This window comes from Accipiter gentilis, chromosome 24 (assembly GCF_929443795.1).
Source record: "Accipiter gentilis chromosome 24, bAccGen1.1, whole genome shotgun sequence".
NCBI lineage: Eukaryota > Metazoa > Chordata > Aves > Accipitriformes > Accipitridae > Astur > Astur gentilis.
Window position 1 is genome coordinate 12,669,637 of NC_064903.1, and position 14,358 is coordinate 12,683,994.

General features: G+C 47.4%; 1 protein-coding gene across 3 annotated transcripts in view; it reads left to right on the top strand.

The window, feature by feature from the left end:
* GABRA3 (gamma-aminobutyric acid type A receptor subunit alpha3) overlaps positions 1-14,358 on the top strand; it is a 78,230-nt gene that overhangs the window by 10,521 nt on the left and 53,351 nt on the right. For all 3 annotated transcript variants that reach the window (XR_007509489.1, XM_049828002.1, XM_049828001.1), the window contains one exon: positions 3,636-3,757. Coding sequence is in view for 2 of the 3 variants with exons in the window: in XM_049828002.1 (XP_049683959.1) it covers positions 3,636-3,757 (122 nt within the window). In the remaining variant the exon portion in view is untranslated. The remainder of the gene's footprint in view (positions 1-3,635; positions 3,758-14,358) is intronic.

Genomic DNA, 14,358 nt, shown 5'->3' on the forward strand with positions numbered 1-14,358 from the left:
GAAATGCAAATAATACATGACTTCTATAAAAAATTTAGAAAAGCCTTTAGAGCGCCAGGTACGGACGCTGAAATGCTGTCTGCTGAGTTACAAGTCCAGCAGCGATCAAGGATTTTCATGCACGAAGAAATATCAATGCTGCCACTCCTACTTCACCCACTCACCCCTCTATGTGCAGCCGTTTGCCCAGCTGCACGCTCCTACCCTGTCCTGCCCACGCCGCTTCACCTGCTTGGACCTAGCTTTGCACAGGCAAATGCGTCCTGAGCGTGCCTTGACATGCAGGTGTTGACCCTCCTATCGGTGTACGGCTGCCTGCCTGCCTGCCTAGGCACAGGCAGGCCCGGGGCACTGGCCTCTCGCCTTCCCCTCCAGCCCACTGGGGCTGGGTCTCTGTCCCCAGGCTGCCTGGGGGGGGTATCAGCAGCCCCTGTGCCCGCAGCCCTGCCTCTGCCTTCCCCACCGCTGCCCTTTTGCTTCCCGTCACATATTCACTGATGCTGCTGCCGCTGCTCCCTCACCGCCTGCCGTGCGGATATTGCTCCGGTCCGCGGGAGGATTTGTTTCCTAAACTGCGTACGAGGGGACCCTTGTTCGCAGCTTAGTGAGCCGATGTGGCAGCCAGCTCTCCAGAGAGCATGTGCACAGGGGTGGGTGGCGAGGTAATGACTTTTCCTCCAGCCTATCCTAATTAAATTTGCTGTAAACCTCTGTCTTCCTAGCCTAAAGCTTTTAATTATTTTAAAACCATGATCCCTATACCTCTTTGCGGTTCCTTAGAGTTGTTCACTGGGGCTTTGAGAGAGATAAATGAGACCTGTTTTTACACCTTTGCTAAAGGGGAGCTTTAGCTTTATGCTAAGGTTAGGTGAGCCAGCCCAGACCTCAGCTGGGCTGGGGAATTAGCTCAAATCAGGTGCCAGGCAGAGGTGCTACTGGCTGTCCCTTGCCCGCACGTTTCCCTCTCCCTGCCTGTGCGGCTCTTTGCCCGGCGCCTCCTGAGTGAATCTCACGCTGCTCACATTGAAGTCAAAACCTCAAATGTCAGGCTAAGTAAAATGGCTTTGAAATTTGTAAACTCATTTTTCCCATCACTGCTGAGCCTCCGCCAGGAGTTCCTTCACAAAAATCTGTCCTCTCGCTCTTTATATTATGGGTAATTTTTAAAGATAGCTTATAAAACATTAATGAATGAGCTTTCATGAGCATGCTAGCTATTCATAAGTTATAGATGGTTATATACCCATCAGCAGACACTGGTACAGATTGCTTTTAACCATGACATCTATTGAAAGCTGGTACAATTGAAACTTCACTAATTACAGTAGGCATTTGTTAAATTCCTCAAAATTCTACTTACCTGCAGGGAGTTCAGCTATTCCAAATATTTCACGTCCAGCTTTTTCAGCCAAACCCACAGTTTTGATTCGAATGGGAAGTCTTGAAGGCTGCATGATGCAGTTTGTAATATCAGCGGTGTTTTGATGTTTCACATCTGACAGGTTGCATTACAGCTGGAACGGGTGTTTTCCTGACCATGCCCCGCCCCCCCCCCCCCATACCCTATGGGAACTGCAGTTTAAGCACTTTATTACCTTTGTTCAGCTCTTACCGGCTGAGCTTCCTGGCTTGACCATTTCTCCCATGATAGCAGGTATTGGTTTGCTAAAAACCAGAGGCCAAGTGGCCTTGTGAGAGGTGGGATACGATCCCTGGAGAGGCGAACCTCAAGCACTTGAAATGCAATTTCCCAGAGTGTTTGGTCATTGATGCCGACGCAAATTAATGTCAAAATTGCCCAAAATGGAATATTTCAATTAGCTGCAGCACGCTGAATAGTATTGATTCAGCTTGACTCTAAAAATACCCATACCCTGCTCTCAATTTTTCCTCTTTTGCTAGAAAATACTTTTTGCTCTTCTTTTATCTTACAGAAGCTGGGTTTTCTGTTGGGAGAACATTTTGATAGAAAACTCCAAGCCAGTTCTGTTACTTGCCACCCTACTGACCCTTCACAGAATATTTACAAATGGACCAGTAGTGTCAGGGGTAACTAGTCTAACCAAATGGGATGCAGCAGGATTAAGCTTTGAACTCCTTAAATTATATTCCTCTTTCTGTTTGGTTTTTTTCCCCCAGTTACTTCCTGATGCATGCTTAAACTATTGGCTGCACACATCAACTGCAGCAAGAGAAAATGAGGCTGGGGAGGAAATGTTAGAAAACAACAATTTAGGGGCTTCTCTTCCCCCAGCTGCGGGGAGTGGGACCCTGCTTCAGAGTGTCATAGGTACCCTTCCTGGTAATTGAACCCACATCTTGCAGCACCAGTGTCTCTCTAGTTTGCTGCAATTGTGGTCTTCACCTGGGCAGTGCTCCCCAGGCACTTATCTCTCCGGTTAGGGGCTGATTTGCCCATGGGGGCTGCCCCACTCCCAAGGATCTCCTGGATGAGGATCCCTCAGCTCCAGCAGCCTTTTCTCCCCCTGCCTGGCTGGGCTTCCTCAGCCATCCCACTGCCTGTCTGTGCCTCTTAATCTTTTTTTGGCCTCATTGGTGTCTCTTTTATTTCCTCTTCCATCATCCTTGCAATCTCTGCATCTCTATAGATTTTTCTTTTGGTTTTCTGTTACTTAATCTTCTGTCTTTCCATTTGTTTTGGTCCTAACAGCTATTTCTGCTGGGGGAAAGCTGTGCTTGGAGCCACAGCACCAGAGTACTCTGTGTTGTCTGAAATCTCTTTTAGACAGCCAGTTTAAGAAGGATTCACAGGCTCCTTTTCTGTTGATTGAAAGGGAGACTGTCATGGTTGCAAAATGCAAATGTGTTATTTGAGCCCCTTGGGCTTGCAAAGCTGCATTGAAGATTTTGTTTGGTGAAATGAGCTTTGTTTGAGAAATTTACTACTTATTTTATTCCACCTGGGGCAGAAAATGCCCCGAGGAAATCATCTTATTTGGGGGCTTCCAGGCTCCTTGCGTTGAGCAGAGATAGGAACGTGAAAACTCATTTGGTTTTATAAACAGGGAAAGTTCAACAAACCGTAGAAATGGTTCATGAAGAGTTTTAATGATGGACTCAGGCTTCAAGCCTGCTTTACTGAATTCCTACTTTTCTTCCTTCCCTCTTCCCAGGAGCAGATAACTTGGAAATGGCTCAATATGGTAAATAACTGGCACCACTTCTTCAATGCTGCCTAAAAGGAGATACTGGCACTTGAGTAACTGAGGTTCCCACAGCCTCTGTTCATAAAATGCCCTTTCTTAGGGGCAGGCAAGGGATGCTGGGGCAAACGAAAGCTTCCTGAAAAAAACAAGGCTCCTAAGCTGCTACCCGTGGTGCCACTGGCCCTGAGCATGGAAAGGTGGGGAGGGGACAGCGGGGATGCCTCAGCTTCCATGGTGAGGGCTGCGGTGGCAGAGGCCAGAGGAGAGTTGATCGAGATGCCCTGTGGGGAGTCGGGCAAGCACATCACCTTATCAACAGGTGTGCCCCATCCTGCAATTCAGGGCCCACTGCAGCACAGGCTGGAGCATAAACCAACATCCCTTCATTTCCAGTAACTGTTCAGGGCATGTAAAGAGTAGGTTTCTCTTCTGATTGTGTTTTTTCCTCTTTCTTCCCCTGTGTGCCAGGCTTTCTCAGAAGCATGTTTCAGACGTCGTCGATGACAGCAAAGATAACATCACCATTTTCACCCGCATCCTGGACAGGCTGTTGGATGGATACGACAACCGCTTGAGACCCGGACTTGGAGGTTAGTTGGGTGGAGAGATGATGTTTTCCACAGCTGTGTAGCTTTAGAAATGAGAGGCTGCACAGATGACTTTTTAATAATTGTGGTGCTGTTGGAAGGAGAAGCTGGTTCAGTGCCAGAGACAGTCTGCTGCTGGTTTCCCCGTTCTGAGTCTGTGCTATCTTGTTGTTTGATATTTTGTGAGATGAGAGGTGCAAGTCTGACTGCTGTTGTCTTCTATGACATTACATTGATAGGCCTGTAGATGGAGCAAATATGATTAAACTTATTTCTGCTACTTTTATAGGCATTACTATTTCAGAAATGACGATACTACCAGTTTGCAGGACCTTCAACTTGTGTTGGTGTTGCTTTTTAGTCCGTGGGCTTTGCCATAGAGCCTCTGTCTCGACATCTTCTCAGTTATGTCCTATGTAGCTGTGACCTGGCAAGCTCTTCTCTGTGTGCCGGTCTGGGCACCGGGCAGTCAGCCAGGCTCTGCTGTCTCCTGAGCTGCTTTTAACACTGCTGCCATTACAGCTACTGCTGCTGAGTTTCTCTCCAAGCACCTACAGATGTTTAAGGTGCTTTAGAAAGAGAAACCATGGTAGTCACCTTCCCTCCCAATGCTTATGGCATACATTTAGTATGATGTAAGGAGGCAGAAGCAACGGGGACGTGTGTGGGGAAGACAGACGTGAGCTTTCTTAGTGAGACAAGGGAGACATGAGCCTGCATGGCTTCTTGGTGCGTTGTTGCCAAGGGGCATTGCTGTGGCAGAGAAAATGACCCCTCTCAGGTGCCGGTGACTGTGTGCCACAGGGGCCACTGAGGGTCACTGCTGCTTGGCTGCAAAGCTGTGCTGCTGGACCATGATTCCCACCCAAAGCTGGAGTCACCGTTTGTTGCCCCATTCCCTGAAGGTCCTGCTGCCAAAGGAGGTTGGGAGCAAGCTTTCTGAGCTCTTGCATGCTGATGGGGGCTCCAGTGATACAGCGCTAGCCTGGAATTGCACCCTCTGTTCCTCAGAGCAGCCTCGTCGTCTCTTCCCAGCTTCATGTCCACCTCTGTGCCATGGCCCTCTGCCCTGCACCTGTCCAGGAGTACTTTGATCCCAAGCAGAGGCCGTGCAAAATCTGGGGAAGAAGGGTTTCTCCAGTGAGCATTCTCACCTTCAGTGGGCTGCCATGCTGCAGGACCCAGACAGGAAAGGGTTACTGTGTCTGCATAAGCCATCCATCAGTTTTATTGCTTTTGTTGCTTGTTTCTTTCCCCCAGAATTAACTGCGGTCCCACTAATAGCTTTGCTTCCTCAAGTCTCCCCGATGGCTGTATTGATTTAACTGAAACGAGCTCTGAAAGGGGACTGAGGGGGCATTTATGTTCACTGTAGGCTCGGTTGCAGACAACCCCATGCAAAGTATTAACAAGAGGACTCCCAGGAGCCACTTGCTGGGGAAGTTAAAACCTTTCTTGGAACATCTCTGCTCTGTTGCTTTAGATCCTTTAATAATGTGCTTAACATAATAAATTGCCTTTGCCTGAACCAGACATTGCATGTTTAAAGACTGCTTTCACCTCTGATTTCCCCTCGTGGAGCACTCTTGCAGACCCAGATGGGAGGTTTTGAAAAGGGCTACAGGTTTTGGGGGCTCCTCACTGCCAATGAGTTGTCCTCAGCGTGTGTGTGTATAGTGCAGCCTGGTGAGCCAGGTTCTCTCCACTTTTAGAGGGACTTGTTTTCCCCAAGTCTAGGCTTTTATTCCTTGGAGGTCTGTCAGGGCTGCTATCAGGAAGAGCATGAGAAGGAAAGACCTTTCCCACTGCTGCTGGTAGCCAGAGAAGCAGAAATGGTCCTGCTGCAGACTCCAGACTTAGGGGTTAATCAAATGGGCTGGGGTGATAATCAGCAAGAGATGGGCTCCTGCTGTCTAAGGTTATGTGAGATCTGTGAAAGGGATTGCTTTGCTTCACATTAGCAGCTGTGCTGTTGGGTGATTCAGTGACTTACAAGGTACATTGGTTTTCCTGTGAGACAGCACTGAACAGTCCCTGTAGACCCAGCATCGTCTCTCTCCGTTTCCCTTGGGAATATCTCACACTTGCTTTTCTGAAGATGTCAGGAAAAAGCATCTATTAGCACCATGCAGTCCTGCTTTAGTGTCCATGGAAAGGGAAGACGTGGTGGTATTGTGCCCATGCACAGGCTAATGGAACGATGGACTGGCCTAAATTGTGGGTAACCAGGAAGCAGGACACACAGGTTCCCTTCCTGGCCTTGGTTTCCCTGCTCTGTATGAGGCAGATCCCCCTGAAAACACTGGGTTGGGATACGAAGGGCTGAGCAGGGTGCAGGGCTGCAGCACCTCCTGGGGCTGCGTGGTGCTGCATGTGCCCGAGTGTCTGTCCCCCGTGTTCGGCAGAGCCATTTCCTTGTGCGCCGGGAACCGAGCAATGTTTGTTTAGGCTTTGGGAAAAGACACTGTGTAATCAACAGAGTGTTGATGTGGCGACTTCTCCCCTCAAGATAGCCTCTTTGTATTTATTTTCTTATCCCCTCTGTTTTCACCATCTGCTGCCACCCACTCTAATAGCTCCCATGCCAGAGCTCCTCTTCCTACCAGGATGCTGCAGACACAAACTGAAGCAAACCAGTGCTGAGGCTGCTCGGCAGTGCCCGGTACTGCAGCGCCAGGCTCCAGGCGAGGGTGGTCCTGTGCCTTGCTGCTGCTCCCGTGCCCAGGAGGCAGCTCAGGACATCCTCTCCGGCGAGGGGTCCTTGCAGTCTTGGTGGCAAGTAAAGGTTTGTGAGCATGCTCTAGGCTAGCTTAGAAGAGGAAAGCTGCAGGAGGAAGGTGGCTGTCAGACCCCTCCTTCTGCAGCAATGCCCCGTAGCACTGGGAACACGGCCGTCAGTGTCACAGAGAAGTCTTCTGTGGCTGGTAGGAGGTTACTCCCTCTTTCTGCCAGGTGAGCTGAGGCTGGCTTGCTCTTAGGGACAGAGCTGAGTCTTTTGTTTGGCCCCATGCCACTGAAATACAGTCTGGGCTTGAGGAAGGGGTAGCTGTGTAAACAGATCATGTTTTAGGACTCCGAGTGGTTGAGGAGAGGAAGGAACTGTCAGCAGATAACCTGTGTTTCCCCTGAGAAAACAGGGCAGATTGGTTATTAAGTCAGAAGAGGAACAGAAATGGACCCCGAAGGGATGGAGACATCTGTTGTCATGGCCAACCTTGTAGGCTAAGAAAATCTCCCACCGAGAGAGTTCCTATGGACAGTACTGACCTCCACTCCTGGTCTGGAGCTGTGCAATCATGCAGATCCTCTGCCCAGCCCTGCAAGGGCTGCGATGAGGGGCATCTATTTATAGTTCTCAAATTCTCTTTGCTGCGGCTCCCTGTAGACCTGGCACGTGGAGAGGCCTGTTTTGAACCCGAAGCTTGCCTTGCTTGCAAGAGTCAGAGAGAGGAGATGTGGCCAGGAGAAAGAGGTAGAACTGGCTGACAAAGGGAGAGACATCATGTACCCAAAAAGAAGGGATGCTCAAGGTGTGGGATGTGAGTGATGGGACCATCAGTGATCCTCCAAGAGTGACTGATGCATGAAATACCCTGTATATCCTTGTGCTGCTTACTGTGAAGAGTGACTGAAGTTCTGCAATCCTTACGTGGACAGTGTGATGCCCAGCAGTTACCATGTTGTTTGAGGTTCAGTGATGGTCCCTGTGCAGCTGTACCTCCTGCAGCCTTATTTTCTAACTGATGAAGTTTAGCTCCATTGTGCTGCAACCGAAACACAACCATCTTGTGAATCCCTGGGGAGGTGCTGGAGGGGAGGTTTCCAGACTTGCCCCAGCCTTTTACTGCCTTACAGCCTCGAGAATCCTTTTAACATGCTTTGGCAATACAATGCTATCAGGGAGCACTTGCTGCTCAGGGAGGAGGTGCATGGGACCTTTCCATAGCTGTGTACAAAACAGGGTAAGGATTTCTTCCAGCTCAGCCAGAGACTGCTTCATGGGGGCCAGGGATGTGTCTGAGGTGCTACTTGGTGTGAGGATGAGGAACCCAGAGGGCATCTGGAGCAGTGGTGGACAAAGTCTCTGTATTGGGTGGTCAGGAGAAGCCTGCGCTCCAGGAAAATGTTGGCCTTTTCCAGGGGATGCCAAGGAGGAAAAGATTCTGCCTCAAGGAAGAGAAGGAGAGAGTAGCCTGTTCAATTTTCTAAAAGATGGGCTGTAAACGTTCTAGATAAGCCAGTTTCTCCAACTGCAATTAAAAAGTAATTTGTAACATGTTAAGCAGCTAAGCTAGGATCAATCGGTGTTATCCCTCCTGGATGCAGCATCGCTTACAAGGTAACTCACGATCTTTCCTTGAAATGGCTGACTCAGCCCCACTGAGGGAGCAGTGGCTGGCAAGCATCCTGCTGGTCTGTGTCTGCATGACGTGTTTCTGGACAGTTGAGGGTTAGGAGCCTACTGAAGTTTTCAGAGCAGGGGGTTTGCTGGGACCGGCAAATGCAGGCAACTCAAAGTAATGCAATTCCCTAGGCAGAACCAGTACTTTGGCCCCTTTGGTTTCTTCTTCCTTGGGTACAGGCCATGGCCGCCCAATCTTTGTCCTCAGGGTTTGCAGCAAGTGGGTCCCATCCAGGCGGAGGGGAAGCTCCAGTTTGTACCTTCACAGCTGGGTATGTCTGCAGAGTGAAAGCAACCCAGGGTTGTGGCTGCCTCCTCTTCCTCATCTCCACTGGGTAGCTCTTTGTGGCTCGGTGTTAGCATCTCCCTGCCTGTATTGGGCTCAGTGCAGACACCCTTGGGCTCAAGCACGTTTTGGTGAGGTCAGGCTTTGCTGCTCGCAATAGGACTCAAATCAAGGATGCCCAACATGGGCCTATGGTGCCTTTTATCTGGCCTTACTATGTCAGCTCTGCCCTGCTAACGGTTTTGATCTGTAGTCACCTGTTAATATTTATCCTGCTGATGTATTCCCTTTATTCTTTTGTAAGCGAAGCATACTTCTGCTGGAGTTTTTCTTGTCTCTTCTTTCTGAGGTGCAGTGTTTCTTCCTGCTTTTTTAATGATGGTGTAGTTGGCAGGAAGGCTTCTGAGCAAGTGAGAAACATCTGTATCCCTGTCTCGCCACCTGCGTTTCACTGATGCAAATGCTGATGGCCAAGAGGATTTGGACTTAGGTTCAGAGCGGCTCCTTCTAGGTGAGACATTCCTGTGAGATGCTTGGTGTATTACATCATCTGTCATTTTGTCCTGACCTCCTGCAGGTAAGGGCTTGTCTGTCATTATGTGAGCATTAAGGCAGAGGGACTGAAATAGTCAGAATAATTAAATTATAGAACTACCTTCTCTCAAAAATACAGTGCTCTTCAAGCTGAAACAGTGAGGGCTTATCTGCCTGGCAAGATCCAAGAAGAAATCTGTTTGCAGTGAGAGTAACTTATAATAGTAGTAGAAATTGTTAAATTGTCCAGGTTGAAGTTTAGAGAACCTTTATTTCCTAAAATCTGGATGAAATGTTGAAATTGTCCTTTTCTTCTGCAGATGGGTTGCAAAACCCTGGGGAAGGGACTCTCGCAAGCTCTTGGGGTGCCTGTAAAGTCGCAGCATGCAGCAGCCCAACTTTCAGGTGCTCGGTGGCGGACAGAGGGGTGGAGGCAAGTCTGTTCTTGGTCCCTTGGCAGGAGCATTGGGTACTGCCTGTTGCTGTGGGGACACCTGTGTGCTGGTGGCAGAGTCCCACTGCAGTATGTCCCGCTCCCCATTGCAGCAGAGCTGGTCCTCAGGTGTCCAGGGAGGCCAGACTAGGTCTGGCCTTGAGCTCTTCTGCAGGTTTTTTCACCTGTGCGTGCTGAAGCTGCCTGCAGCTTGTCATAAACATTATCTAGATCTACTGTTTGTGCAAGAGAAACATTAGATGACAAACCCAGTGGTCCTTTGTGGTTTGTTATGATTTCCAGGGTTTCAGGACTGTGTTTAATCTGTTTTTCCGTCTTAATGTTCCACCTCTCCCAACTTTTCATCTCTTCTCTCTGATCTGACTTCATGCCTTGTATTGATTACTCCAGGGAGGAATTTGATCCTTTCTTAGAAAAAATCCATGTCTTATCTCAGATTTTTGTCTTTGTCTGAGATTCCTTGATGAGTTTTAATTTGAAGCTGAGGCATTGCCTGAACAGCATTTTCTCCTATTTACCTTTCTGGGCAACAGGGACCCTGCTCTGTCTCATCAAACTTCTGAAGTTAAGATCTATGAACAAATTAAAAAAAGGTTGTCTTCCCTTTGGGTGCAGCTCTCCAAAGGCAGCTTTGCCATGGATTTGCACAGCCCCGATGCTCTCCTCTCACATGCAGAAATCCCAGTTGTGCTGCTGTTTAAACCCATGGCGTACAGGGAGAGGGAGCTCTGTGTGAAAAGGCATGCACACATCAGAAGGCAAGTGAGGAACACGGGCTTGACAGCTATGCCTAAGGGTGAAAGTCTTCTCTTAAATAACTTATGAATTTGCTTAGGGCAACAAGTCTGTATCAAAGCTTCAGGGATATCACAAACACTCCGTAGGGGTCAGAAACCCATTGTGAAAAGAGATTCATAGCTTTTTGTGTGAAACAGCACTTGGGCTTCAGGCCAGCACTGGGTCCTCTGGGGGCATCTTGCAGCTGCCTGTGCCTCTGCAGCAGTGTGGGAGGGAGTGGACCACTACGGCAGGTCCCTGCCCAGCCACCCTCTCCATGGGGCAGTCGTGTGGCCAAAGTCGATGACCCGTGATGAGGCTGTCCTTGGGCAGCACGTTCCTGGGCTTTCCAGAGGGGCCACAACCACGTCCCCAGGCTGCCGAGGTTGTAGAGGGGAAGGTGTTTCTCATGCTACTTTGGATGTCTTTTTTTTAGATGGTGCCTTCATTTGCTGCTTGTGGCTCCAATGAGGAGTCTGCCCCAAGCTGCTTAACCCCTCCATATATCCGCACATGTAGGCAAGAAGTAAGATTTTTCCCAAAGGTTGAGAAATTTTTCTAGGAAAGTGAATCCATTTGGAGGAATTTTTACCCCAGTGATTTGTACTGGAGTAACAGCTCAGAGCTTCAATGCTACATCAGACACCTGCAGTAAACCAGTGTGAATGTTAGGCAGCTGATCCCTGCCTGAGGGGAAGCTGGTGGGTGCGTGTTGGAGACGGTATGACACAATTTGTTTATAATGACTTTGGAAGGGGGGAGCTGATGTTTAAGTGTGTTGAACATGTGTTAGATGGTTTTAAGAACATTAGTAGATGATGTTAGAGACGGCTATAAACTGCTTGCAAGGATGTCTTTATTGATCTGTTGGACTATGGCAGCTACTCATTTATTAGAATTTCCACTCGTTTAGTCCCATGTAAAGGATTTATAATGTGTCTTTGATATGGATTGTGGAATAAGATTTTTTTATTAGGTATTATAAAGTTTAAAAACAACTTTAATTGGTTTATTCTGGGAAGCTGGTGGTGAAACAACTGGTCAAATATTGAGGAAAGAGCAGTTATTTTATTTGTTGAGCTAGAGGATAAAATGTTTGTAGCAGTTAGTGTGCGTATACAGAGGCACTGATTATGTCTGATGAGGCAAAGTCATTGATCGTGTTGGTGGTGAATTTCAGCCCAGTTCTATCTGGAAGAAGCAATCAAATCACATCTACCTGGGCCCCCTGAGGTGGGGGGATTAATGCTGCTGATCCAGACCTGTTAGCTTGTTAATGCTGTTTCATTTATTTAAAGGTTATTGTTTGATTAAATAAGAATATTGGAATGTTCATGAGGCTCTGGAAGATGCATAGGGCTTTGGGGAGTGAGTTGCTGCAAGACTATGAGGCTAAACTGTGCAGGGTCCCTTAATCAAATACTGTTAAAAGTCAGAGTGAAATTCTCACCCTGTTGCAGTAAATGGCAGAACTCTCACTGAGTCTGGTGGGGCAGGAATTTTGTGTAATGATTTCTTTGTCTATGTGTACTGCCCTGTAGCTTACTTTAAATAGCTGCCTCTGAAGGACATACAGCTAATGTTTATTTAAAAAAAAAAAAAAAGTCTTTGTGGAGTACTGGCAATTGTAAGCATAGAGTATAGCCTAGAGAGAGTTTTTAATCTGCATTTTGCATTGTGAGAAAAGGACACCCCGTTCGCTTTACCTTCTGGAAGAACATAATTCAAACCAAAGTGATGAGAACAACAGGCATGGAAAAAGCTTTTTGTTTTGTGGGGTTTTTTTTCCCCAAACCCACTGGAAAATCCTATTGATGACAAGTTCAGACTGAATCAGTGGATGAAATGATTCATGACTGGAGCGAAATAAATTGTGTCTGAAAATTCAAGACACTATTTCAACCTTGCAAAAGTCATTTTAGATGCCTCTTTTTTGGAAGAATCAGTTCTGATACAAGAAGCTTTGTCAATGAAAGGATCTGATGACCATAAAAAAAAAAAGAATAACCACACACAAAAACCCACAGCAATTTGCAAAGGGGAAGGTTACAGAGGGTCTGCACGAGGCTTACTGCACCCATCTGAATTCTTGGCAAGGAAGTTGTTTGTATCCATACAGGCCAGATTAGATTTTTTGCAATTCTGCATTCCTACTTACTTACCTGAAGACATGTCTTCTGCAGAGCTGTGAATGTCATTTTAGCCAGTTAAGGCCATTGTCCTGCAAAAAATGAAGGTACAAACTCTTCTTTCCACAAGTTGTGTTTTGTGTAAAGGGTCTATGCACATGTGGGAATTGAATTACAGGCTTTTGTGCTTGAAAGATTCCCTTTGGAGAGATGTACCTGGTCTCGCCTGAGAATTTGAAAAAGTCTTTTCCTAGAAAAGGGCCCTGTCTGCTTGCATGAGGAAGGGTTAAAGAACAAAAGCATGAAATCTCCTTTCTTGTTTCCTGATCAATCTAGCCATCATTATGAGAGAAGCTTTCTGATAGCTTCTCTTTGTCATGTAATGTTAATACCATTAAGTCCACTTTGGCAAGGAAAGCGACGTATAATTAATTTGCAAATCAGGAAAGTGGATGTGATTTTTATACAAAAGAGAATGTCTTTAACTGCAGAAGGCATTGTGTGGGCATGGCTGTGCTGCAGATGGGACTTCTCCTTTCCCGTAGGGCAGGGGTCCCTCCTCGAGCATTCCCCTTAGAGTGGTGATGTTGGGACCCTGAGTCCCAGGCTGGGTTGGTTCCCCCATGTGCCCCACTCTGTGCACACACCTTCAGTGGGTGCCAGTTTGCTGGCAGCCAGAAAAGGGACTGAATCTAACAAATAACAGGGGAACCAGGTGGAGCAAGGGTTTGCTTAGGAGTATGCAAGTGCCTCTGAATACCTGTGGAGCACGTTGGTTAAGCCAGGTGAAAATACCCTTAAGCCTCTGCCTCTGTCCGCTTTCTTTTTTTTTTCAAGCCTTAGCTCTATTAGAATTATTGTTATTTTGATGCAGAATGCCTTAAAAAGGGAAAAAGAAAAAAATCCAAACCCTATCCGGACTGATTTGTTCCCAGAAAGATGTTTAATTTTGTATGTATAATTGAAAGGGGCTAAATATAGCTGTATTAATATTTATGGGCCTTATGTTGGAGTCAATACAAGAGTTGCTGTTCAAGGCAATTAAGCTTTACCTTTTCACATCTAGGATTTCAGTGTTTGGAGATGACAGTAGTTGTGTGACCTGCATCCAAGAGAGAAAAAACTAAAAGCATGCCATTATCTGTCGAATATGATACCCTGTATTTAATGCTGTTTGCTGACAGGCAGTTTGTCTCCAGCAAGGGTGATCTCTCAGAAGCAGGAATGCTATCTTAATGGGGTGGACATCGGAGAAATCGGTAGGCTCAGAGGCTTGCAGGAGAACTCTCCCTGCAGCCAGTGCTGTGTTTTGGGAGGAACTGTGACTAGACTATCTCATGGGATCAGAAAGTGGGCATTGCCCGCCTCTGCTGCATCGGTACCTGCTGGGGACGAGGGGGAAATGATTATGGTGGCAGTTCATGGACTCCATTTATCTTCCTACTACCTCCACCCTGGAGCTGGGGCATAGGAAACGCGACCCTCAGTAGCTCATGTGCAGAAGTGCCCAGGGCAGGGAGGGCTGCTCGCACCCTATTCCTGGGCTCGGGCTATCTGTGTGTGTCTGCGGGGCTAGTCACAACCTTCATGTCATTAAAGCACAGGGAAAGCAAATCCTGTCCAGAGATCTGAGCTGCTCTAGGGAGAGTGTGCACGGGGAATTAGGTCGAGGCTGTAATGATGAAAACAAGTCAGTTTGCGTTAATAACAAAGGCAAAATGATGATGCGCTTGATTTCTAAAGCGCTGCCTTTCAAGAGAAAGGGTATCGCTAGGATAACACGACAAGAGTCCTGGCAGTGGTTGAATTGCCTTGCATTGCCGCTTTTTGGAAGCTGCAGCTCTTCATTGCTCCAGTTAACAAAGAAGCTGTTAGACGCTGTAAAATCTCTCACTGATAAGGACTGTCTGAATCCTGCCTTTCTACTAAATTTGATCAATGTGTCAGATCTTTCTTTTCTTCCGTCTGGACTCTAATAACTGCCTTTGAGAAGGAGGACTGCAGTATGGAGCCTTGGTCATG